The sequence below is a fragment of the Musca domestica genome, unplaced genomic scaffold, assembly GCF_030504385.1.
Source record: "Musca domestica strain aabys unplaced genomic scaffold, Musca_domestica.polishedcontigs.V.1.1 3, whole genome shotgun sequence".
NCBI classification, from domain to species: Eukaryota; Metazoa; Arthropoda; class Insecta; order Diptera; family Muscidae; genus Musca; species Musca domestica.
In genome coordinates, this window is record NW_026712299.1 from 7,720,528 (window position 1) to 7,744,991 (window position 24,464).

General features: G+C 36.0%; 1 protein-coding gene across 1 annotated transcript in view; it reads right to left on the bottom strand.

Annotated features, from left to right (window-relative positions):
• Nucleotides 1-317: 317 nt before the first annotated feature.
• The window catches only part of LOC101889152 (fasciclin-2), a 94,761-nt gene continuing 70,614 nt past the window's right edge, over nt 318-24,464 (bottom strand). The window contains exons 4-7 of the mRNA XM_059124744.1: nt 24,023-24,154; nt 18,558-18,722; nt 963-1,451; nt 318-819 (exon numbers count right to left, since the gene is read on the bottom strand). Coding sequence (XP_058980727.1) covers nt 602-819; nt 963-1,451; nt 18,558-18,722; nt 24,023-24,154 — 1,004 coding nt within the window. The 3' untranslated portion in view covers nt 318-601. The remainder of the gene's footprint in view (nt 820-962; nt 1,452-18,557; nt 18,723-24,022; nt 24,155-24,464) is intronic.

Below are 24,464 nucleotides of genomic sequence, written 5' to 3' on the forward strand. Positions count from 1 at the left end.
ATGAAATCTCTCATACTGCGTCGGTGATTCTTTTGATATAGAACTGGCCTTCTCTCTTGGATTTCTTTTTGCCATCAGAGCTTCATTCGATTTTTGTCTGAAATTTATTTTTGTCTGAATTTGAAATAATAAAATTATTTTATTATGTTTCAGTAAAATGTTTTTCCCCCCTCCAATCTGAACTTAATTTCTTCACAAATTCTCAACACCTTCATTTTAAAGCTAGAATAAAATTTAACCTACAACACATACAAAAAATACAACATGACATCGATAAAAAATGTTTTTTTTTGTTCTATAAAAATTTTACCTATTAACAGGATCTCTTTGGGTGTGTGGATGTATTTTTTTCTTCCTCTTTTTTTGTCAGGGATTCATTTATCATTTTTTGGTTTTACATTTCATTTCATACAATTTCCATTTACTTTTTTTTTATATTTTTCCTATACTTGTTTTTTGTTGTTTGTTAGTTTGGTTTAAAAAAAGCTAAGCTTCTTCGGTTATTACATCGAATTAACGACAGAAGACAGAAATAAAAGGCAGCAGCGCGTAATCAACCTAAGCGTAAAATGATAAATTGACAAGTTAACGGAAACGGAAATTAAAAATGTCTCAGCAGCGAGTTCGCCCAGTAACCAAGGGCGAAAATGATGATGACATGGTGGGTGACAAATGTGACGGTGTGACTGGCAAGATTTTCCAATGTGGCGAAAATTTTCACCGCACTCCAATCGCTGAGACCGGCCAGATTGCGTGAGGCGGCGCGCATCAGATATGTGGTGTTGGACTTTAAGCCGGAAATGACAAAGCGACGGCCATCTAGAGGGGGGAGAAAGAGAAATAAAAAGGAAAAAAGAGAGAGGGAGAGAGAGAGAGAGAGATAAACACAAATTACATGCTGAGTAATGCCAAAAACAGGAAGAGGAACCCCTTCAGTTTGGGCGCCACCCTTGTTTACCTACCTCGATGAAAGAGAAAATCTTTTCGCTTGGCATAACTCCAGTTGCCCGCACTAAACTTCAGCTCACTTTCACTCATATACTCCACCCGATAGCCCAGCGTGTTCATATTATCCTCGACATTGCTGTACTTCACCGAACGTATGTCCAGCTCAAAGCCATCCGTAAATATTCGTTTCAATTGAAAACGTGACGGCCCAGCCGGCTTTTGGCCCTTGCTCAGTTTGATGACACGTTCCAGGGTGCCCAGCGGATTGGCCACCTTACACTTGTAATCGCCCAAATGTGTCTCGTTCAGCACGTGTATCTGCAGCGTTGAACTGTAGTCGCCATAGAAGATGCGATAGTTGCTGCCACGTATCGACTGGCCATTATGCAGCCAGGCAAATGATGGTGGCGGTTCGCCCATAGCTTCGCATGATATATTCTTTACGCCGCCAATGTAGGCATATTGCAGCAATGATGTACTGTTATCGAACCAATATGGCTTATCTGAAATAATTCGACAAGAAGGAGAAGAGGAATGAGAAGAGTCAGAGGAATGAAAAACAATAGGTGGTTTTGGGGAAGGGGGTAGGGGGTATATTGGTTGTAACAAATTGAGTAATAAAAGCAAAATGTGAGGGACCATTAATAACAATTGGTGTTTCTATTTTTATAGCCAATATCGATGATGTAGTGGGGGAGGGGAAGAGAGCGTATAAAAGCTAGGGTGATGTTAAATAGTTTGAGATGACTTTAATGTTTTTTTCGGGACATTTGGGAGTTTGAAAAAATATATTCTTAAGTAATCTACATTTATAGAGGTGCCCGGAAATAATCCCACGGACATAATTTCCATTGTAATTATGGGGTTAATGCCAAGTTTTGTATTCGGTCCAGAACGGAGTTCAAGGGCTACGCTCGGATTAACCTGCACAGATTAGTATTTTCACGTCAAAGTAATTTTTTTGTGGTGGAAATTACCGGTTGTTCGAGTGGAAAGTTCGGATACGAAACCCGGGTTATATTCGGTTCTACAAAATTTATATGTGATTACGGCAAAGTAATATTTTCGAAAATTCGGATACAAAATCCGGGTTATATCCGGTTCTACAAAACTGATATGTGATTAAGACAAGTAATTTTTGCCTTGGGAGAAATATCCGGTTATTCGACCCGAAAGTTCAGATACAAAATCCGGGTTTTGTCCGGTGACTTTAATGTTTTTTCGGGGTATTTGGGAGTACTGAAAAAATATATTCTTAAATAATCTCCATTGTAATTATGGGGTTAATGTCAAGTTTTTTTTTGACATAAACCGCCATAATAAAACGGGGATTATATCCGCTCCAGACATAATCCCTGCTTATTTTGAGTTCAAGGGCTACGCTCGGATTAACCAGATTTTTTTGCACAGTTTAGTATTTTCACGTCAAAGTAATTTTTTGTGGTGGATATAACCGGTTGTTCGACCGGAAAGTTCGGATACGAAACCCGGGATATATTTGGTTCTACAAAATTGATATGTGATTACGGCAAAGTAATATTTACGAAAATTCGGATACAAAATCCGGGTTATATCCGGTTCTACAAAACTGATATGTGATTAAGACAAGTAATTTTTTCCTTGGGAGAAAAATCCGGATATTCGACCCGAAAATTCGGATACAAAATCCGGGTTTTGTCCGGTTCTACAAAACTGATATTTACAAAATGGGTATCATTTGAAAGCTCATGAGGTTGTTTGAGCCGAATCCGGTGCAATACAAGAAAATGGGAATTTTTAAGCCGAAACTTTTTAAAAATGTCTAAAGGGTCGAGAATGGACCAAATATGGGGTATTAAGATCTAAATTCTACATTATAGCCTAGGCTTATAACAAGTTAAAAATATCAGTCGGTTTAGCCGACAGATGTATACTTTCAGCCAATGTTCGATTATTTAAATATATTTTGACATCTGTTATGAATTTTCAAACTCTTGACCCTCTACGGAGTGGGGTTTGAAAGAATTGGTCAATATTGTCCATTTCATATTGGAACTAAATAAATATTATTATGAATATTTAATCGAACATTTATATCCAATTTATGAGAAATCTTAAATTCCATATTCATCTCAGGATTCCGGTTGAGAGACATATATTTAGATATAGTAAGTTGTAAAGAATCGCTGAGTTGTTTCACATTTTATGATAGATAAAAGTATTGAAAATTGTGTCCCTTTGTGGGAGAGGTACCAGAAGAGGTTCGCAGATCTATAGCATCTTCACAACAGATCTTGTGTTAGCAAAAATATTTGTATGTGTGAAATTTGTCGAATGCCTATTTCGCTTTCTTTGAGCGATTTGTTTTTGAAAATCCTGAACCCTATGTGAGGCAGGTAGCAACCGAAATGGTCCGATCTGCACCATCTTTATAACAGATTTGTGTTGATGGAAATATTTTAGATGAACCATGTCTGGAATGGAATCGGCTTTTTATGAACTTCATGGATATTCAAAATTTTGAGCGTTTGTGAAGGAGGTACCAGAAGGAGCGGACTGATATTGTCAATTTTCGCACCAGACCTAGCACTGACGCAAATATTAGGATATGCAAAGTTGGAGCAAAATCAGATTATCGTTTTTTTTTTCTTTGCAAAAAATATATTTTTTTGAAAATTTCGACCATTTGTGGGGGAGGTACCAGAAGGAGTGTACCGATATATTTTATCTTAACACAAGACTTTGGGTTATTATAAATATTAGGATGTGTGAAATTTGAAGAAAATCGCAATCTTACATCACATTTTGTGAGAGTTGTAATTAATCAAAATTTTGACCCTTTGTGGGGGAGGTACCAGAAGGAGTGGACCGATATTGTCCATTATCACACCTAACTTAGCACTAACGCAAATATTAGGATTTGCAGTTGGAGCAAAATCGGATTATCGTTTCTCTATCTGTGCAAAAAATATTTTTTGAAAATTTTGACCATTTGTGGGGGAGGTACCAGAAGGAGTGGATCGATATATTCCATCTTAACACCAGACCTTGGGTTAATATAAATATTAGGATGAATGAATTTTGAAGACAATCGGACTCTTACATCACATTTTATGAGAGATGTAATTGTTTAAAATGTTGACCCTTTGTGGACGAGGTACCAGAAGGAGTGGACAAATATTGTCCATTTTCACACCTAACTTTGCACTGGCGCAAATATTAGGATTGAAGCAAAATCGGTTATCGTTTCTCTACCTGTACAAAAATATATATTTTTTGAATATTTCGACCATTTGTGGGGGAGGTATCAAAAGGAGTGCACCGATATATTCCATCTTTACACCAGACCTTGGGTTAACATAAATATTAGGTTGTGTGAATTTTGAAGATAATCAGACGTTTACAACACATTTTATAAGAGTTGTAATTATTTGAAATTTTGACCCTTTGTAGGGGGGGGGGGTGTACCAGAAGGAGTGGACCAATATTGTCCACACCTGACCTAGCACCGATGGAAATATTAGCATTTGAAAAGTTGGAGCAAAATCGGATTATCGTTTCTCTATCTGCGCAAGAAATATATTTTTTTAAAAATTCGATCTTTTGTGGGGGAGGTACCAGAAGGAGTGGACCGATATTGCCCATCTCTGAACTCGATCTAAGTTTGACAAATATATTACGTTGTACCAAGTTTGGATCAAATCGGATACTCCCTTCGAGAGTTATGGTGCGCACCAGCCAGGCTGAGGGTATAAAAAAATCCACGTTGGAAAAATATTTTTAAGAAATCAAGATCAAAGTCATTTCACAAATATTCTTAAAACTAAGCCTTTTGTGGCCCTGATGGTCTTCCATACAATTATTCATAAAAGTAGTACTGATGATTCTTTATCTTAAAATCAAAATTTCATGGCTATAATGGCTCTTTAAAAATATATTTTTAAAAATACGCTGTTCGAGTCTCTGGTGTTCTTCAAAAATTATTCTTTAAAAGTCTTGTTTTTATACCCTCAGCCATATGGCTACAGAGATATTGGCCGGTATATATCATTTGATACGGTCAAAACGTGCCCAGTCGAAATAATGGTTTTAGACCCTAGGTCTCTTTGGACCAAATCCGTTTCAGAACATTTGGAGTCGATCTACCGATGTCCGTCCGTCTGTCTGGCTGGCTGGTGCGCAGTATCCGATTTGATTCAAACTTGGTACATCGTAATATTTTTGTCAAACTTAGATCGAGTTCGGAGATGCACAGAAAGAGAAAGGATAATCCGATTTTGCTCGAACCTTGTGAATCCTCACATTTTTATCACTGCTAGGTCATGTGCGAATATGGACAATATCGGTCCACCCCATCAGGGACCTCCCCCACAAAGGGTCATAATTTTGAATAATTAAAGCTCTTATAAAATGTGATGTAAGACTCCGATAGCCTTCAAATTCCACACATCCCAATAATTTTATTAGTCCAAGGTCTGGTGCAAAAACGGAATGTATCGGTCCACTCCTTCTGGTACCTCCCCCACAAAAGGTCGAAATTAAAAAAAAATATTTTTTGCACAAAAAAAAATCCGATTTTGCTCGAACTTTGCAAATCCTCATATATTCATCAGTGTTAGGTCATGTGCGAAAATGGAAAATATCGGTCCACTCCATCAAGTACCTCCCCCACAAAGGGTCAAAGTTTGGAATAATTACAACTCTTATAAAATGTGATGTAAGAGTCCGATTGTCTTCAAATTTCACATATCCCAATATTTTTATTAACACAAGGTCTGGCGTTAAGAGGCAATACATCGGTCCACTTCTTTTAGTAACTCCCCCACAAAAGGTCAAAATTTTCAAAAAAATATATATAATATATTTTTTGCACAGAAAGAGAAACGATTAGCCGATTTTGCTCTAACTTTGCAAATCCTAATATTTGCGTCAGTGCTAGGTCGGGTGCGAAAATGGACAGTATCGGTCCACTCCATGAAGTACCTCCCCCACAAAGAGTCAACATTTTGAATAATTATAACTCTTAAATAATGTGATGCAAGGATCCGAACGTCTTCAAATTTCACACATTTCAATATTTTTAGAAACCCAAGATCTGGTATTAACATGGGATGTATCGGACCACTTCTTCTGGTACCTCCCCCACAAAGTGTCGGAATATTGAATACCCATGAAGCTCATAAAACATCAAATTAACATCCGATTCCATTTAGACTTGGCACATCTCAATATTTCTATCAACACAAGATCTGTTATAAAGGTGGTATAGATTGAACCATTTCTTCTCCCCCATACATAGGGTTCAAGATTTTGAAAAACAAAACACTGAAATAAAGGGAATATATGTGAGTCGATAATGGATTATATCGGAACGTCGGAATATTTATATCCTATTTTTGGGTCCGATACGAAATTACAATATTGGCCCATTCCTTCGGAACCTGTTCCATAGAGGGTCAAACGTTTGAAAAATTGTAACACTAGTCAAATTGTATTTAAATAATCGAACACAGGCTGAGGGCATATATCTGTCGGCGATACCGACTGATACTTTTTAACTTGTTTAATCTTGCAATTCATCAAAAATATTCCTAATTTTTTTTAAATCCAGGCACTTCGACTATGCGGAGCTTCAACATTTTTTTCTTAATCTCTCTGCTTAGGCCCAAAAGAAATTAAAAAAAAAAATCTCAAGTTGTTGCTATGTCGGTATTTAAAGAAAAAAATTCTTGAATATTAGCAATTTAATCAGGTTTTTCGGAATTATTGTTAAATATTCTTGGCTGTATTTCTAAAAAATTTGAGTAAATATCAAAAACACCCATTTTAATGTTTGTTTTAAAAATATTCCTTAAACTATAGATTTTTTGGCTCTAACGATCCTTAAAAAAAATCATAAAAAATGCACCTTTATATACCTAATGGCCGGTGAAAAATAGGTTTCAGAAATATATTTTATAAAACTTCACAATTTGTGACTCTGACAGTCCTTAAAATATCTTCGTTTTGTTGTCATTACTGTCCTTGAAAAAAAAAAATAATCTTAAAAATTCATGATGATATCTGCTTGTGGTACTTTAAACTTCTTTAACAAGCTTCGAACCCCTTAATTTGTCACCTCTCCAAAACTGAAAAGATTATCATGACATACGGATAATACTTCCATGACTTCAATTTGCAGAAATGGAAAAACAAAGTTTTTTTCATAAAAAAACGACAACAACAATATCGAATGTGTCACCACCGCCACCAATCACCGACTATTTAAAGTGCAGGCTCCACTTCCGCTGCCGTTCGTTGCATGTTTCACTTGATGTCACAACCATTCATATCAAGTCCATGTAGTTCGGTCCAGTATCCTTAAATTTGTCATTCTATCCCCCAGCCCCCCCCCCCCCCCCCCTCCCTCTCTCTCATTGTGTGTGTGTGTGTGTTGTGTCGGCATCATTGTTTCTATTGTGGCTTCTGGTACTTTAACCAAATATTATCCTTTGGGCATTTAATATGAAGTGGTTTATTTGAATGGAGTTCCATTTATATGGGGTGTTGTGGTGCATCTGTGTATGTGTGTGTGTGTGTACATGGGTTACCCTCTCTGTGTCAGTGGGTTTTTTTCTTTAGTATTTATCCTTTGTTCGTTTGTTTGGTATGTCTGTCGGTCGGTTATTCATTTGTTCTCCTTAGATTATATTTCCGTTTTGTACCAATTCTCGCTCTGCAATTCTCAGGCCCAAAGTGTCTGCTGGTTGTGATGTTGTTGGCAAGTTCCTGGTTGTGTTGCTTTGGGTTTCTTTGTCTTAACCCGGATTGCTGGCCTGGCAATGGTGTGTTTGGTCGATGATCGTCGCCGTCGTCGTCATCGTCCTGCTGTGGCTTCGAGTGCAAATGTTTTGTTTAATTTTCAAAGTGCATCTTAATGAAGTTTTCTCCTTGCGGACATGTATTTTAAAATGAATTTTGTTTGGTTTCTCTGCCAAAGACTTGGAGACTTCAGTTCCGTCTTCCACTCCTTTAATCGGCATCTTGAATGGGAAACGAAATTCATTACAACTCCCAAGTGCCAAAGAGTGTTGTCAGAGCCTTGTGGTGGTGGTTGCTTGCTTACTAATCTTGAAATAGTTTGCATTTTGTTTAGTTGAGTTTTTTTTTTGAGCATTTCCACTTCCCTGGATTGTTTTTTTCTTTTCCTACCTTAATTGCAATAAAACAGACTAATTCAAATTTGATTTTTTAGATGCTGTCCTGCGAAACCAGAGAATATTTCAAAAGTTTTGGAAAGAGATTGAAAATATGGCCAAAGGCAGTGGCTGGCATTAGTTTATGTCAATTTTCAATGAAACTTAAAACTTCAAGAAAGACAGGTGGCTTTGGTTTTGCAAATTTAAATTTTGAAACCGAAGACCTATCGGCAATATGTTGCGAATATAGATTTTTTGGAATCTTTCTCTAATGCATTTTCAAAAAATGATATTTCTAAGAATATTTGTTAAAGTTTTATTTTTTAAAAAAAATTTTCGGGATCGCCAGGTCATGATATTTTAAAAATATATTTTTTGGGGTTTTTCTGGTTTATCAAGTCAAAACTTGGAATTATTTCAAAATAGTTTTTCACTGCCATCAGAGGATCCAGAGATTTTTTCAAGGAACATCTGGTATTCAAATTGTTTTTTTTTTTTTAAAGACTATCCAATTTCTAGTCTAAGTTCAAATTTAAGAGTCTAATTCAAATTTGGTTCTTAGATGCATTCCTTTTTTTTAAACGAAAAAAATTTAAATAGTTGTTGTCAGGAATGCCGACGTATGTTCTTTAAAAGAAGTGGATTTTTAATAATATTTTTCAGCGACCATCGGCCCTATCAAAGATTTTTTTAAAAATATTTTTTAATGGACCTCTATTTTATGACCTTTAAGAAACCATTCATGAAAATATTTTTCCATGTACCAACAGGTCTTTTAAAGTTGATATTCTTCTATTCTATTCAGAATTTTTAACGTATTTTTTTTTTTTTTTTTGAGAATTGCCGGTTACGTTTCAAAGTGGTGGAGGATGTTCAAAGTTCGACCCGGCCAAACTTACAGCTTTTTTACTTGTTTTAAAATATTTTTTTCAGGCCGTCGACGTGGGTTTTTTAAAAATATTTTTTTCTAGGCCTATAACTGTTTTAGACCCTAGGTCTCTTTGGACCAAATCCGTTTCAGGACATTTGGAGTCGATCTGGCGATGTCAGTCCGTCCGTCTGTCTGTCTGTCCGTATTTGATCGAAACTTGGTACATCGTAATATTATTATCAAACTTAGATTGAGTTCGGAGATGGACAATATCTGTCCACTCCTTCTGGTACCTCTCTCACAAAAAAAAAAAAAAAATTTTTTTTGCACAGAACTATGAAGTATAATCCGATTTTTCTCCAACTTTCCAAATGCTAATATTTGCGATAGTGCTACATCAGGTGTGAAAATCGGTCCACTCTATTCAGTACCAGCCCCACAAAGGTTCAAAATTTTGAATAATTATAACTCTTTTAAAATATGTTGTAAGTGTCCGATTGTCTTCAAATTAAACAAAACACAATATTTTTATTAACCCAAGGTCTGGTCGGACCACTTTTTTTGGTACCTCCCCCACAAAGGGTCAAGATGTTGAATTTTCATGAAGTTCATAAAACACGAAATTAAACTCCGATTCCATATTTTTATCAACACAAGATCTTTTATAAAGATGGTATAGATCGGACCATTCCCTCTTGTACCTCTCCCACAAAGGTTCAAAATTTTGAACAACCAAAACGATCATAAAGTCCGAAATAAGCATTCGGTTCTCCTCATATTACACACACCACGATATTTGTGTTATGATAAGCTATATCGGTGCACTACTTCTGATTCCTCCCCCAAAAAGGGTCAAAATTTTGAATATCCATGAAGCTTATAATACGCGAAATTAACATCCGATTCCATATAGATTTCTATGTCAATATTTATATCAACACAACATCTGTTATAAAGATGGTAGATATCAGACCATTCCTTCTGGTACCTCCCCCACAAAGGGTTAACATTTTGAATAATCAAAAATGTATAAAAACCGAAATAAGCATCCGGTTCTCTTCATATTTTAAACATCCCATTTTTTTTATTGACATAAGATCTGCTGTAAAGATGAGAGGTATCGGTTATTATTTTTTACTGACACAAGATCTGCTGTAAAGATGGGAGGTATCGGTTTATTCCCTATGGTACCTCCCCCGCAACGGGTAAATATTTTGAATATCCATGAAGCACATACATTTTTAAAACCCACATCCCAGGCCATAGGCGTGAATTTTTTAAAGAATTTTTAAGCTCCACTTACCAGGCCTTAGGCGTGGATTTTTTAAAGAATTTTTAAAACCCACATCCCAGGCCATAGGCGTGAATTTTTTAAAGAATTTTTAAGCTCCACTTACCAGGCCTTAGGCGTGGATTTTTTAAAGAATTTTTAAAACCCACATCCCAGGCCATAGGCGTGAATTTTTTAAAGAATTTTTAAGCTCCACTTACCAGGCCTTAGGCGTGGATTTTTTAAAGAATTTTTAAAACCCACATCCCAGGCCATAGGCGTGAATTTTTTAAAGAATTTTTAAGCTCCACTTACCAGGCCTTAGGCGTGGATTTTTTAAAGAATTTTTAAAACCCACATCCCAGGCCATAGGCGTGGTTTTTTTAAGGAAATATTTCATCAACAGAGATCTTTTGTAAAGATGGTAGGGATCGGACCATTTCTTCTGGTACCATCTAAACAAAGAGCTTAAGAATCTTTAAATCTTGAACTCTTTTCAAATTTTGCACAGACAAAAATTTTTGCTAACCCAAAATCTATGTGAAGATAATATATCGGTCCAGTCCTTCGAGTACCTCACCAACAAAGGGTCATAATTTATCTCACACACATTTTAATTTAATTTATTTTTTTCTAAAAATTATCACATATCTCATATAAAGTGTAGGAAGTAACCAGCATTGTCCAAACATGGCACGTCATAACAATTATTTCATATTTATTTAGGTCTGATACGGATGGACAATATTGGTCCATTCCTTCGGAACCTGCTCCAAAGAGGGTCAACAATTTATATAATCATAACAGAAGTCAAAATATATTAAACAAGCTGAGGGTATACATTTGTCGGAAATACAGACTGATATATTTTATACCCTCCACCATACTATGGAGGGTATATTAACTTTGTCATTCAGTTTGTAACACCCCGAAATACTCATGTCAGACCCAATAAAATATATATATTCTTGATCAACGTAAAATTCTAAGACGATTAGCCATGTCCGTCCGTCTGTCGTAAATGGGTCATGTAGGTCCACGTTTTGATATAGCCCCCATATAACGGTATCTCCCGATATTCGGTATTTTGATGATTTTAGCGACATTATTCACCAGAATTGTTTCAAATTTGGTATTTGAAATTCGTAATGGATACTACAGGTAGACGTCATCGTATAGCCCCCTATATAACAGAACCCCCGATATTCGGTATTTTGATAATTTCAGCGACATTATTAACCAGAATTGTTTCAAATTTGGTATTTGGAATTCGTAATGGAAACTACAGCCTAAGACAGAAGATTGTCTGTGCAGGTCCACGTCTTCGTATAGCCCCCATATAACGGTATCTTCCGATATTCGGTATTTTGATGATTTTAGCGACATTATTCACCAGAATTGTTTCAAATTTAGTATTTGAAGTTCGTACTGGATACTACAGCCTATGACAGAAAATTGTCTGTTCAGGTCCACGTCTTCGTATAGCCCCCATATAACGGAACCCCCGATATTCGGTATTTTGATGATTTTAGCGACATTCTTCACCGGAATTTGATGTTCGCAATGGACACTACAGTCTATGACAGGAGATTGTCTGTGCAGGTCCACGTCTCCGTATAGCCCCATATAACGGTACCTCCCGATATTCGGTATTTTGATGACTTTAGCTACATTGTTCACCGATTTGAATATTGCAGGTCCACGTCATACATTCAGTATTTTTAAGATTTTAACAGAATTTTTAACGGATTTTTTTTTTTAATTGTCAAATTTGTACCAAATGTAGGAGGCTATTCAAAGTTCGGCCCAGCCGAATTTACAGCTTTTTTACTTGTTTTTAAATAATATTACAAGGGGTTTTTAAGTCTCCCAACGTAACTTCTTAAATATTTCTAAGCACAATTTGATTTTTTTTTTTTTAATTTTCAAGAACTTTCAGATATGTTAATGTTGGATTTCAGGACTAGTATCAGAAAATGTATCTTCAAAAAATTCAGACTGAAAATTATTGGAAAAATGTACTCAAAAACCTATGTTTGCTGACCTAATAGTGGATTAAAATTATTCTTAAAAATAAAGATAAAGACAGGCTGATAATTTCGTAAGGTTATCACTAAAGATCTAGGCCCCTAGTCTAGCCTAATAGTTCATATAAAATATCCTAAATTATCTATTTAATACAATTTTTTATGGCTATAAGGTGATACTCTCAAGGTACGTTAGATATATCATTATGGAATTTTTTTGAATGTTGGGCCCTAAGGGGTCCTTCCTGAATTTTTTTTAAAAAATAATTTCAAATACAAAATTTTTGAAAAATTTCTTTGCACATTTGTTATGAAAACAATTTCCAATTCCTTAGCAACAATAATTCATATTTTTTGTTGATATCCAATTAAAAAACAGTCCAACCTCATCTCCCTGCAGTTATTGTAGTGATGCAAGCGGAAATTGTTTATTACATCCTTTTAAATAAATATCGAAGCGAAAAACTGATTGCAAACATAAATATGTCAATATTCTGTAGGGCGGAGATTCGGAGTGTGATTCAGTTATTCAAGATAAAGTCGAAATAAATCTCATCAAAGGACTTCTAGAGCACAGCCAGGCTTAAAGCAGGGAAAAGTGAAGCGCATGCTTCGTTGGCAACTGATGGAGAAATTGATGGAATAATCCAGAGTTTACGTGATACACCGCTGCCACAAAGGAAATCCATTGGAAAACCAAAGAGATAGACGGAGTAGTAACCCGAACAGACAGATAGATGGAGAAACAGACAGTGCGAATGTGCGTGCACATTCATGTGCAAGCGTAACAACTACAACTATAGAATGTCAATACAAATCAATGTTCGTCGGGGTATCGTGTGGTGAAATGCAAAAGGAGTTAACTTCATATTATCATTTTCGTGGAGATTTGCTACTGAAGTGTTTTTGAGATTTTTTCTTAGATGTACTTCTTTAATAATCTTAATCTATTTTATGTTAGTTAATACCTTTTGCTTTTTAGTTAACCCTGTCGGCGTCATTAGAAACACGTTTAACATCGAGTCTTCAAGTGCGCCAGCAAAAGGTTTCTGCAACTTGCAAAAATGAATGCGGGTTGTTCTTAGAAACATAAATGTAACATAAATGCTTCAGCAGACAATTCCCAGTAACTGGAAATTCATCTCCAGATTGCCCTGTAAGTAAGTTATTTTTGCCATGGCACTTGCATAACTACTTCCATAAGAAAGGCTGGCCTTGGGGTTAATGAGTGTAAAACTGAAGTCAGATACGGTTGTTTAGTCCTTTGTAACCTAAAATTTGAAAACCTTACTGGACTACGAGGTATTATTTAAAAGTATAGTAGTTGAAGGGACTGACTTTTTTTTGGTTGTCTACATAGAAGTTAAGTTGGTCCTGTATTAGATGAACAGATATTTTTTTATTTCTGGAATGATTTTTTTATGATTTTTTGTTTTTTTATACCCTACACCACATAGTGGTTCGGGTATTATGTCTTTGTGCATTTGTTTGTAACATAGGGAAGGAAGCGAGATAGACCCATAGTCCCCTTGAGGATCTCCATAGAATTACCTTCTGAGTTGATTTATGCATGTCAGTCCGTCTGTCATTTATTCTTGTGAATTCGATTGAGATAAAATTTTCCAAACAACATTTGTTTGGCTCAAGGACGAACCCCATTGAAATTGGGGTAATCGGTAAAAATTTTGATATAGCTCCCATACATATCTTCGTCCGATTTGCCTTTCATTGTGCACCAAACGTGTAATATCAGCCCGAATAGTATGGGATTTTGCACATACAACCAAATTATGCCTGAAAATAAGTATGCCAAATTTAATCGAAATCGGTTCAGATATAGCTATAGCTCCCATAGTATAGTTCATCCGATTCGTTATTTTTGTCCTCCGCAGCTGTAATATGCACTCTGTAACAACAATATTTGAGAAATATATCAAATGCAGCTCAGAAATATCCTTGCTAAATTTTGTCGAGATCGGTTCAGATTTGGATATAGCTCCCATATATAACTTCGCCCGATTTACTTTTTATTGTGCACCAAACGTCTAATGGGATGGAATTTGGCACATGCTACCGAATTGAGTCTAGAACCTAGTATGCCAAATTTGGTTCAGATCGGATCAGATATAGCTATTGCTCGCATATATATTGTTCATCAGATTTGTTGTATTTGTTACACACAGCCGTAATATGCACTCCGTAACAACGATATTCAGGGAAATATGTCAAATTAGGCCTGAAAATAAGTATGCCAAATTTGATCGAAATCGGTTCAGATATAGCTATAGCTTCCATATATATTGTTCATCCGATTTGTTATTTTTGTCCTCCGCAGCCGTAATATGCACTCAGTAACAACGATATTCAGGGAAATATATCAAATACAGCTCAGAAATATCTCTGCCATATTTTATCGAGATCGGTTCCGATTTGGATATAGCTCCCATCCCATATATCTTTATCTGAGTTCAAATTAATTTTGCACCAAATGGGCAATACAAGTCCGAATTTAAAAGACACAAATGCTTCGGCATATTTAGTCCTTTCAACTTTAAATTACAATTATAATCATAGCGTGTATGATTAAATTCTCCCATAAAAATGTTTAATTGTTATGTGGAGCTCTACTAAATTAGCGAAGTGGTGTAGGGTATCATAAAGTCGGCCCCGCCCGACTTTAGGACTTTCTTTACTGGTTTATGTATCCGTGTTTTTTCTCCAAAATTACTATTATTGGTAATATATGAGAATTTGATGTCTTCTTTAAGAAAAATATTGGTAGTCCTGTTTGAGAAGGTCTATTAGTATTCTGAAATATCATACAAATATCATATTGAACAATTTTAAGTCAACTCCTTATTTTACTACTAGACACCAACAGGGACTCTTATGTAGACCTAAATAATCGTTTAATATCAAGGCCATACTACTTTGTACCTCTTAGTACTTAAGTCTGTACCTCTTAGTACTTAAGTCGGAGCATTCATACAGATTCCAAACCCATAACTCTACCGACATCACAATAACAATGGCTCAGCTGTTTACAAGTGCGTATGAGTAACGAAATTAGAACACAAAAATCCTCATACGCATTGTGGAGAAAAGCAAAGTCTTAGCGAAATTGCTTAAAATTACGGTTAAGGTCTTTCAAATAGGTAAAAGTTATTGTAAATTTGTATTTAAGAATTTTATGTACCGAGAATCCCAAATATCCAAAATTAAGACGAAGATCAATCAAAAGGGTTTATACATTCCATAAGAGCTGTAATGCATTTCTCGATGCTTTGCAATAATAATAATAATAATAATAATAATAATAATATATTTACACATGTATTATGTCTGCAGGCTTTTGGTATTGAAAATGGGCCATGTTTTGGTATAGCCCCTATGTAATGGTACCTCCCTATTTTCGGTATTTTGCTGATTTAAACGAAATTATTCACCGGAAATGATTCAAATTTGGTATTTGAAGTTCGTAATGGTTACTACAGCCTACGACAAAAAAATGTCTGTGCAGGTCCACGTTTTCGTATAGCCCCAATATAACGCTACCTCCCGATATTCGGTATTTTGATGATTTTAGCTACATTATTTACCGATTTTTTTCAAGTTTCGCATTTGAATATTGTAATGGCTTATGACAAAAGTTGCCTATGCATAGACCCTAATATTCGGTTTTTAAGATTTTAACAGAATACACGATGATCAATATTTTATATATCAAAATTCACTAAATTTTGTTGAATAGCAATACTCCATAACGTACGTTTTTTTCTTAGGGGAAAAATCAACGAAATGGGCCTCATTGATTAAGATCATAAAATAATCGAGAAAGTCCCATCACCTCCAATAAAAATTTCCTATTCTTCTTCTTGAAGTTTAAGGGAAAAGTACAAATCACAACCATTTATAAGATATATAAATATTGAAAAATGTGACCACTTGTGGGGGAGATACCAGAAAGATGGGCCAATTACTGTAAACTTCATTCCGGGCCTTGTGTTAATATTGGGATGTGTGATATTTGAAGAGAATCGAATACCTACTTCTAATTTTATAAGAGTTATAATTATTCAAAATTTCGACCTTTTGTCGATATTGTCCAATTTTGCATCTGATTTGGCACTGATGCAAATACAGGGTGAGATAAAAAAATTGCAACCAAATTCAGACTGCTGTCATTTCTAAGCCACTCGTCCGACAGCTGTTAAAATTATTCCAGTGACAGCTCATTATATTGTTTACAAGCGTACAAAAGCATTTTGGTTAGAATTTTCCAGAAAAAAAGTTTTTCGGGATGGAATTCAAGCGTGATAGTGTAATTTCTTTATATTTGGTTGGAAAACCACAAGTGGCTATCGTTAGAGCACTCCAGCATTCAAATGTAAATAAATCTTTTGTGTCTCGTACCATCGCTCGTTATCGTGATACTGATGGCGTAGCCCGACGTCAAGGAAGTGGACGGAAGAAAACAACAACATCAGCAGAAATGTTTCGAAAAGTAAACAGGCGACTTGAGCTGAACATATCGCAATATTCCATTCGGCAAATACTGAAAAATGAGCTCGAGCTAAAGCCATTGAAATTCCAAAAAGTGCAAGAACTTACACCGCAACGGAAAGAAAACAGACTCAAAAGAGCTAAAGAGTTGCTTCGCTTGGCCGAAAGTGGAAAACTGCCGAATTTGGTTTTCTCCGATAAGAAAACATTCGTTGTCCAGCAGTTTGTAAACAAACAAAATGATCGTGGTTACTTGCCAAAGAGGTCAGCTGAAAATGTGCACCTTCGGTTGGCCTTGGGCATGCAAACATTTCATGCTCAGATCATGGACATTCCTACAGGACTCAGCACCATCAGTACGCGCCACCCAAGAATTGTTACAAAATGAGGTTCCTCGCTTCATTTCCAGCGCTCAATGGCCAGCAAAATCTCCGGATACCAGTCCGTTGAACTATTGTGTCTGGAGTATTTTGGAAAGCAAAGTTGACTCTGGCAAGCGCTTCGCTAGGAATGGGCCAAAATACAGCAGAGCAACATGACGGTTACATTATCCGTTTGAAAGCCACAATTCGTCCAAAGGTGAACAATTCGAACAAATCTAAACTTATTCTAAAATTTGATGCTATTTCCGACATTTTTTGCTTTCATTCAAAACCATTTAATGGTACTCTCCGATTTAGACAAATTTGAAGATTTGAAGTAGATTTTTAATGGACATTGACTTAGATTTGACATCTGGTGTTCTTAATAGGTACCTGACTTCCTTGCAAAAAGTGTTAATATTGGTCTACAATTTGATATACCTCCCATAGAACCATACCCCTATGTTTACTTCTTTGGAGGGTTTTTGCCACATTTTTTCAATCGATTTTGTCGTAATTTAATATTTCTGTTACGGATAGGGTAACGAATTGATGTGTCAAAAATGTTAAAAATTGAACTGGTTTTTTTATAACTTCCATAAAACCCTGCCCCTGGTTTGGGGAATTTTCAAAATATTTTTATATAATTGTAGTCTGCAAAAAATTGCCAAAAATGTTCGAAGTTCTCTGCTTTGAGACGATAAATGCGTTTTTAAAGGTAAAAAATGAATATTATTGGAATATTAAAATTTAATATGTTTAGAGAATATCTGCAACGCTAAATTTAAAATGTGTGGTATTCGGGTTTTTGATTTTTATCATGGTTTAGGACCACTGAGCACTTTTGTCTTCCTAAGCGTTTAAATATAATTACATTCCTGCACCTGAATTGCTGCAGCACTGCCTTGTAATGGGTCGGAACCTATATATTGCAACATTGTGACCATATGTTAACATCAACTCCACCTGGGACATTTGTAAAAGACGTTAACAATATAAACTTGGCTTTGAGTCTCTGCTGGTCGATGCCAACTAAAATGGTTGGCAAGCCACATTTGTTTGTTTGTTTGTTGCTGTTGCAGTGGTTCAGCACAAATGATGCACTTTTTGTTGTTGCCATTATCTAGCATATCTAAAAAATATACAGTAAAATCCTGATAACTGCAATTTATTCAGAATTTGTAGCCAATTTTCCTGGAAGCCAGATTTGGTGTCTCTCAAATTCCAATCACGACTTAGTGGAAAACATTTAGGGAACCATATTTACTTTTCTAAAATATAAATATTTAAAATATCTTAAATACATTTATTATACGTTATATTTATACAGAGTCGACTGTTACCATTGCCTCATCTTCTTATTGTTGTTATTTCTGCTTTTTTTTTTTTTTTTTTTTTTTGTTACAATAAAATACTTACGTTGTATCCTCAATAGTATCGTTATCTGAGCAGCATCGACAAAGTCCGTCGTTACACGCATCGCCCGGCACGTATACTCGCCAGCATCTGCTTGGGTCACATCCTTTATCACCAGGCCATCGGAAAAGGGTACATATTTAGCTGTTAGATTGGTTCCATTGTACGCTGCAGTAAATCAAATTAACAGCATTACCGAACAAAAAAACGGGGGGCAAGCATTTCAAGAGAACACATGAAAAAAGGAAGAAAATTAAAGGGATAGAAAAAGAAAGGGAGAACAAAATAAGTTACAAGTATTTAGTTACTGTTTATCTGCTAGAGAATATTGTTTTTGTTACTGTTGTTGTGATGTGTCTGCAACTGTTCATGGCTTAATTAGTAATTGCGTTGTTTCTTTTTATTTTGAACACTGGAAAGAGATTTCCATTAGAACGAGGAAGAAACGACTTCAGAAAAACAAATAATGACATGGGTCTAAATGATCCATATTTGGGAATTTTGGCTTCATAATTTGGAAGGTATAATTCATATGTCCGATTATATATGAATACATACACAGACTTTTTTTATTTAATTTTTATACCCTCCACCTTGGAAAGGAGGGTATATTAACTTTGTCATTCCGTTTGTAACATCCCTAAATATTCGTTTTAGACCCCATAAAGTATATATATTCATAATCAGCATAAAATTCTAAGTCGATTTAACGATGTCCGTCTGTCTGTCTGTCTGTCTGTTGAAATCACGATACAGCTCACATTATTTGACGTAGAGCTCCAAAATTTAGCAGAGCTATTTGCATTGTGTCTAAGATGGTTGGTATTGAAAATGAGATATATCGGTCCACGTTCTGGTATAGTCCCCATATAACGGTACCTCCCGATATTCGGTATTTTGATGATTAATGCCACATTTTTTCACGGATTTGTCTTAAAATTGGTATTTGTTGGTCATAATGGTTTCCAGCTCCGGTGGCGGAACATTGCATGCATGGGTCCATGATTTGATATAGCCCCCATATAACGGTACCTCCCGATATTCGATATTTTGATGGTTTTTGCCACATTTTTTCACTGATTTGTCTAAAAATTGGTATTTGTGGGTCATAATGGGTTCCAGCTCCGGTGGCGAAACATTGTATTTATAGGTCCACGTTTTGGTATAGCCCCCATATAACAGTACCTCCCCATAATCAGCATTTTAATGGTTTTTGCCACATTTCTTCTAATGTTTCTTTTACCCTAAGGTGGAGGGTATTAAAAGTATGGCCCGGCCGAATTCTAGAGTAATTCTAAGAGTAAAAAGGAATATAAAAAAGCTGTACGTTCGGCCAGGCCGAATTTTGAATACCCTTCAACAAATGGAAAAAATTTGGAAATTTTCAAAAAAAAGGTACAAATATGAAATTTAAAACCATTATCGTGAATAATGTAGCCAAAATCATCGAAATACAGAATATGGGGAGGTACCGATATATTGGGGCTAAACGAAGACATGGACCACACCCAACTTCATACATCAAATTTTACACAATAATACGAACTCTATTGAAATTGGTGATAATCGGATCAGATTTAGATATAGCTCCCATACATTTTCAACCGATTTCGGGTTAATTGTGCACCAAATGGCCAATTGACCAAATTCAGTACATAAGCCAGTGCATCAAATTTGAAAAAAAAACTCCCATATATATATAGTTTCATCCGATTTGGGGTTTTAAATCCCTCACATGCGTAATATGCACTCCACAATAATGATATTTGTTATCAAATGTCAGATACATCCTAAAAATACCTCTGCCAAATTTTATGAAGATCGGTTCAGATTTAGATAAGCTCCCATATACAGGGTGAGATAAAAAAACTGCAAAAAAGTCAAACACCATAATTTTTAATTTTTCTTTTAAATTTCATTGAATGAAAGCAAAAATTGTCGGAAATAGCATCAAATTTTAGAATAAGTTTAGAATGGTTCGAATTGGTCACCTTTGGCACGAATTATGGCCTTCAAACCGTCACCAATGAAATCGTCACACGCTGCCCGAATGTTGCTATGCGGTATTTTGGCCCATTCCCGGCGAAGCGCTTGCTTGAGGTGATCGACACTTTGGTATTTTTTAGTGTCAACCTTGCTTTCCAAAATACTCCAGACACAATAGTCCAACGGATTGGTATCTGGAGATTTTGGTGGCCAATATGCGCTGGAAATGAAGCGAAGAACCTCATTTTGTAAACATTCTTGGGTGGCGGGTGCTGAGTTCGATAGTGTTAAGTCCTGTTGGAATATCCAAGGTCTGCGGCCAAAATGTTTGCGTGCCCAAGGCTTTAATATACCCTCCAGAATATTTTCGCTATAATATTCGGCATTTATTTTGATGCCACGGTCGATTAATACGAGCGGAGAGCGACCATTGGCTGTTATGGCGGCCCACACCATCACCATGGCCGGCGCTTGAGTTTTGGTGGCCAACCAAAGGTGCACATTTTCAGCTGACCTCTTTGGCAAGCAAACACGATCATTTTGTTTGTTTACAAAATGCTCTGCTGGACAACGAATGTTTTCTCATCGGAGAAAACCAAATTCGGCAGTTCACCACTTTCGGCCAGGCGAAGCAACTCTTTAGCTCTTTTGAGTCTATTTCCTTTCTGTTGCGGTGTAAGTTCTTGCACATTTTTTTGAAATTTCAATGGCTTTACCTCGAGATAATTTTTCAATATTTTCCGAATGGAATATTGCGATATATTCAGATCACGAGCCATTTTTCGGCCACTGCGACGCGGGTTTCGATCAAGCCGCTGCTTTACTTTTCAAGCCATTTCTGCTGATGTTGCTGTTTTCTTCCGTCCACTTCCTTGACGTCGGGCTACGAGCGATGGTACGAGACACATAAGATTTATTCACATTTAAATGCTGGAGTGCTCTAACGATAGCCACTTGTGGTTTTCCAGCCAAAGGTAAAGAAATCACACTATCACGCTTAGATTCCATCACGAATAACTCTTTTTCTGGAAAATTCCCCCAAAATGCTTTTGTACGCTTGTAAACAATATAATGAGCTGTCACTGGAATAATTTTAACAGCTGTCGGACGAGTGACTTAGAAATGACAGCAGTCTGAAGTTGGTTCCAGTTTTTGCATCTCACCCTGTATAAGTAAAAAATCCCAATCCTACACTCCGATAGTAATCTTATTTACAAATTTCAGGATTTCAAATCTACCGGTTCTCCCAAAATTTAACTTGGACCAAATTTAGTACCATTTAGTACACATAAGTACAAATTTCCAAAACTAACTACATACCTCAGATCTACAATGCAAAAAGTAATCATATTTAAAGATTTTAGAATTCCAGCTCTATCGTTTTACCTAAAACGAATTGTGCTAAGTTTTCGTGTATATAAATTTCAAAAACTTCCTTCATATTCATATCCTACACAACTTCCGGTAATGTTAACTTAAAATTTCAGGATTCCAGCTCCATATGTTCCTTCAAATTCATACTGTACCAAATTTAGTACCGCTTAGTACTTTTGGTATACACACTTAGAACACTACCTTCTTGCATCGACCCTGCTCCTCAACCTGGATTCACATTCCAAATTTCAAGTTTTTAGCTTTAACCGATGATCTTACACCTTCGGGCCAATTGTGACCCTCACCCAAAATTTCAAGATTCTAGTTTCAGCCATTTCGTCTGGCCGTTGAGGAAACACTAAATTGGTCCGTCAGTCAATCACTATACATAGATTGTACATATATTGCTATATACCCGATATCTTGGCTGTCCCCAGCATAAAATTCTATGTCGATTTAGCGATATCCGTCCGTCTATCCGTCTGTAGAAATCATTCTAGCTTCCGAACGAAATGAAGTAAGTTGATAAAATGTTACTCTAATGTACTTTATGTCTGCAGGACTTTTGGTATTGAAAATGGGTCATGTAGGTGCACGTTATAGTATAGCCCCCCTATAATGGCACCTCCCTTTTTTCGGTATTTGGGTGATTTAAGCGACATTATTCTCCGGAAATGTTTTAAATTTGGTATTTGAAGTTCAAAATGGATACTACAGCCTATAACAGAAAATTGTCTGTGCAGGTCCACGTTTTCGTATAGCTCCCATATAACGGTACCTCCAGATACTCGGTATTTTGATGGTTTTGGCGACATTATTCACCGGAATTATTTCAAATTTAGTATTTGATGTTCCTAATGAATACTAGAGCCTATGACAGAAAATTGTCTGTGAAGATCCACGTCTTCGTATAGCCCCCATATAACGGTACCTCCTGATATTCGGTATGTTGATGGTTTTAGCGACATTATTCACCGGAATTATTTCAAATTTGGTATTTGATGTTCCTAATGGATACTAGAGCCTATGACGTAAAATTGTCAGTGAAGGTCCACGTCTTCGTATAGCCCCCATATAACGCTACCCCTCGATATACTGTATTTTGATGATTTTCAATTTTGGTATTTGAAGTTCGTAATGAATACTACAGCCTATGACAGAAAATTGTGTGTGCGGGTCCACGTGTTCGTATAGCCCCCATATAACGGTACCCCCGATATTCGGTATTTTGATGCTTTGAGCGACACTATTTACCGGAATTATTTCAAATTTTGTATTATAAGTTCGTAATGTATACTACAGCCTATGCCAGAAAATTTTCTAGGCAGGTCCACGTTTTAAGACCCCCGTAGTACCTGCCTATGTTCGGTATTTGGATGGTTTATCTACATTATTTTTTAAAAGTTTCGCATTTGAATATTGTAATAGCTTATCACAAAAGTTGCCTATGCTGGTCCAAGTCGTCGTATAGACCCTAATATATGGCTACATTCGGTATTTTTAAGATTTTAACAGAATTTTTAACGGATTTTATTTTTTCGAAAATTTCCAATTTTATACCAAATAGTGGTGGGTATTCAAAGTTCGGCCCGGCCCAACTTACAGCTTTTTTACTTGTTACTCGTTTTTTAGTCCACCGACTTTTTCTTCTAGTTATTAGAAAAAACAATGTTGTGAAGCTTTTTTTCAGAATATTGGATCTTTGTGGGGGAGGTATCACAAGGAATACACCAAATCGTGATTTTTTTTAAACTCTACGTAATATATTTCTATATAAGTTATACGTGGTTTTAAAAGTTTTAAACATTTGCCCAAGAGGTAGTGGAATTAGACCAATATGGTCCTACATTAAAGTTTCACAAAAACATTACGATTTGTAGAGATGTTGTTTGTTGTTTGGCCAACAACAGAGGCGGACATAGTTAGTTCGACCATAAATGTCCTGAAATTGATTTCGTTCAGACATGGTTTCTTTTAAGTGGAATAAATCATCTTTAGTCCTTAAGCTAAGGGTATTAAAAATTAAAAAATTAATAGTGTTCCGATAACCCTTTATTTTAGCTGTATTGATCTATGACATGCAAATATTTCCTCTCTCCAATACTTACCCGGTATAGGATCACCATTGAACTGCCATGTAATCGAGGGTGCAGGCTCAGCTCGCACTTTACAATACACCGTGGCATCCCGGCCATCTCGGGCCGATTGCACCATTTCCACTTTGTCAAAGGAGATTTTTTCTATGCCATGACAACAAAAAAATGAAAACAACAACGAGAACGAGAAAAACATGAATTAAAAACAATGGGAGTCAGATAACTACAACAAACAAAGGCATGTGTCGAACCAAAAAACAAAACAAAAAAATCCAAAATACTTCACGTAAATCATAACAGGAAACCCTAAGCTTCTGGGTGTTAAGTCATTGGTATTGAAGTACCTCTTACGAGATTTTTGTAAAACATGGAGTTGACCAACAAAAGAAAAATAATGGATGAACTGAAAAAAAAGAGAGGAAAATAGAAGATAAAAAAACAAACCAAACAAAAG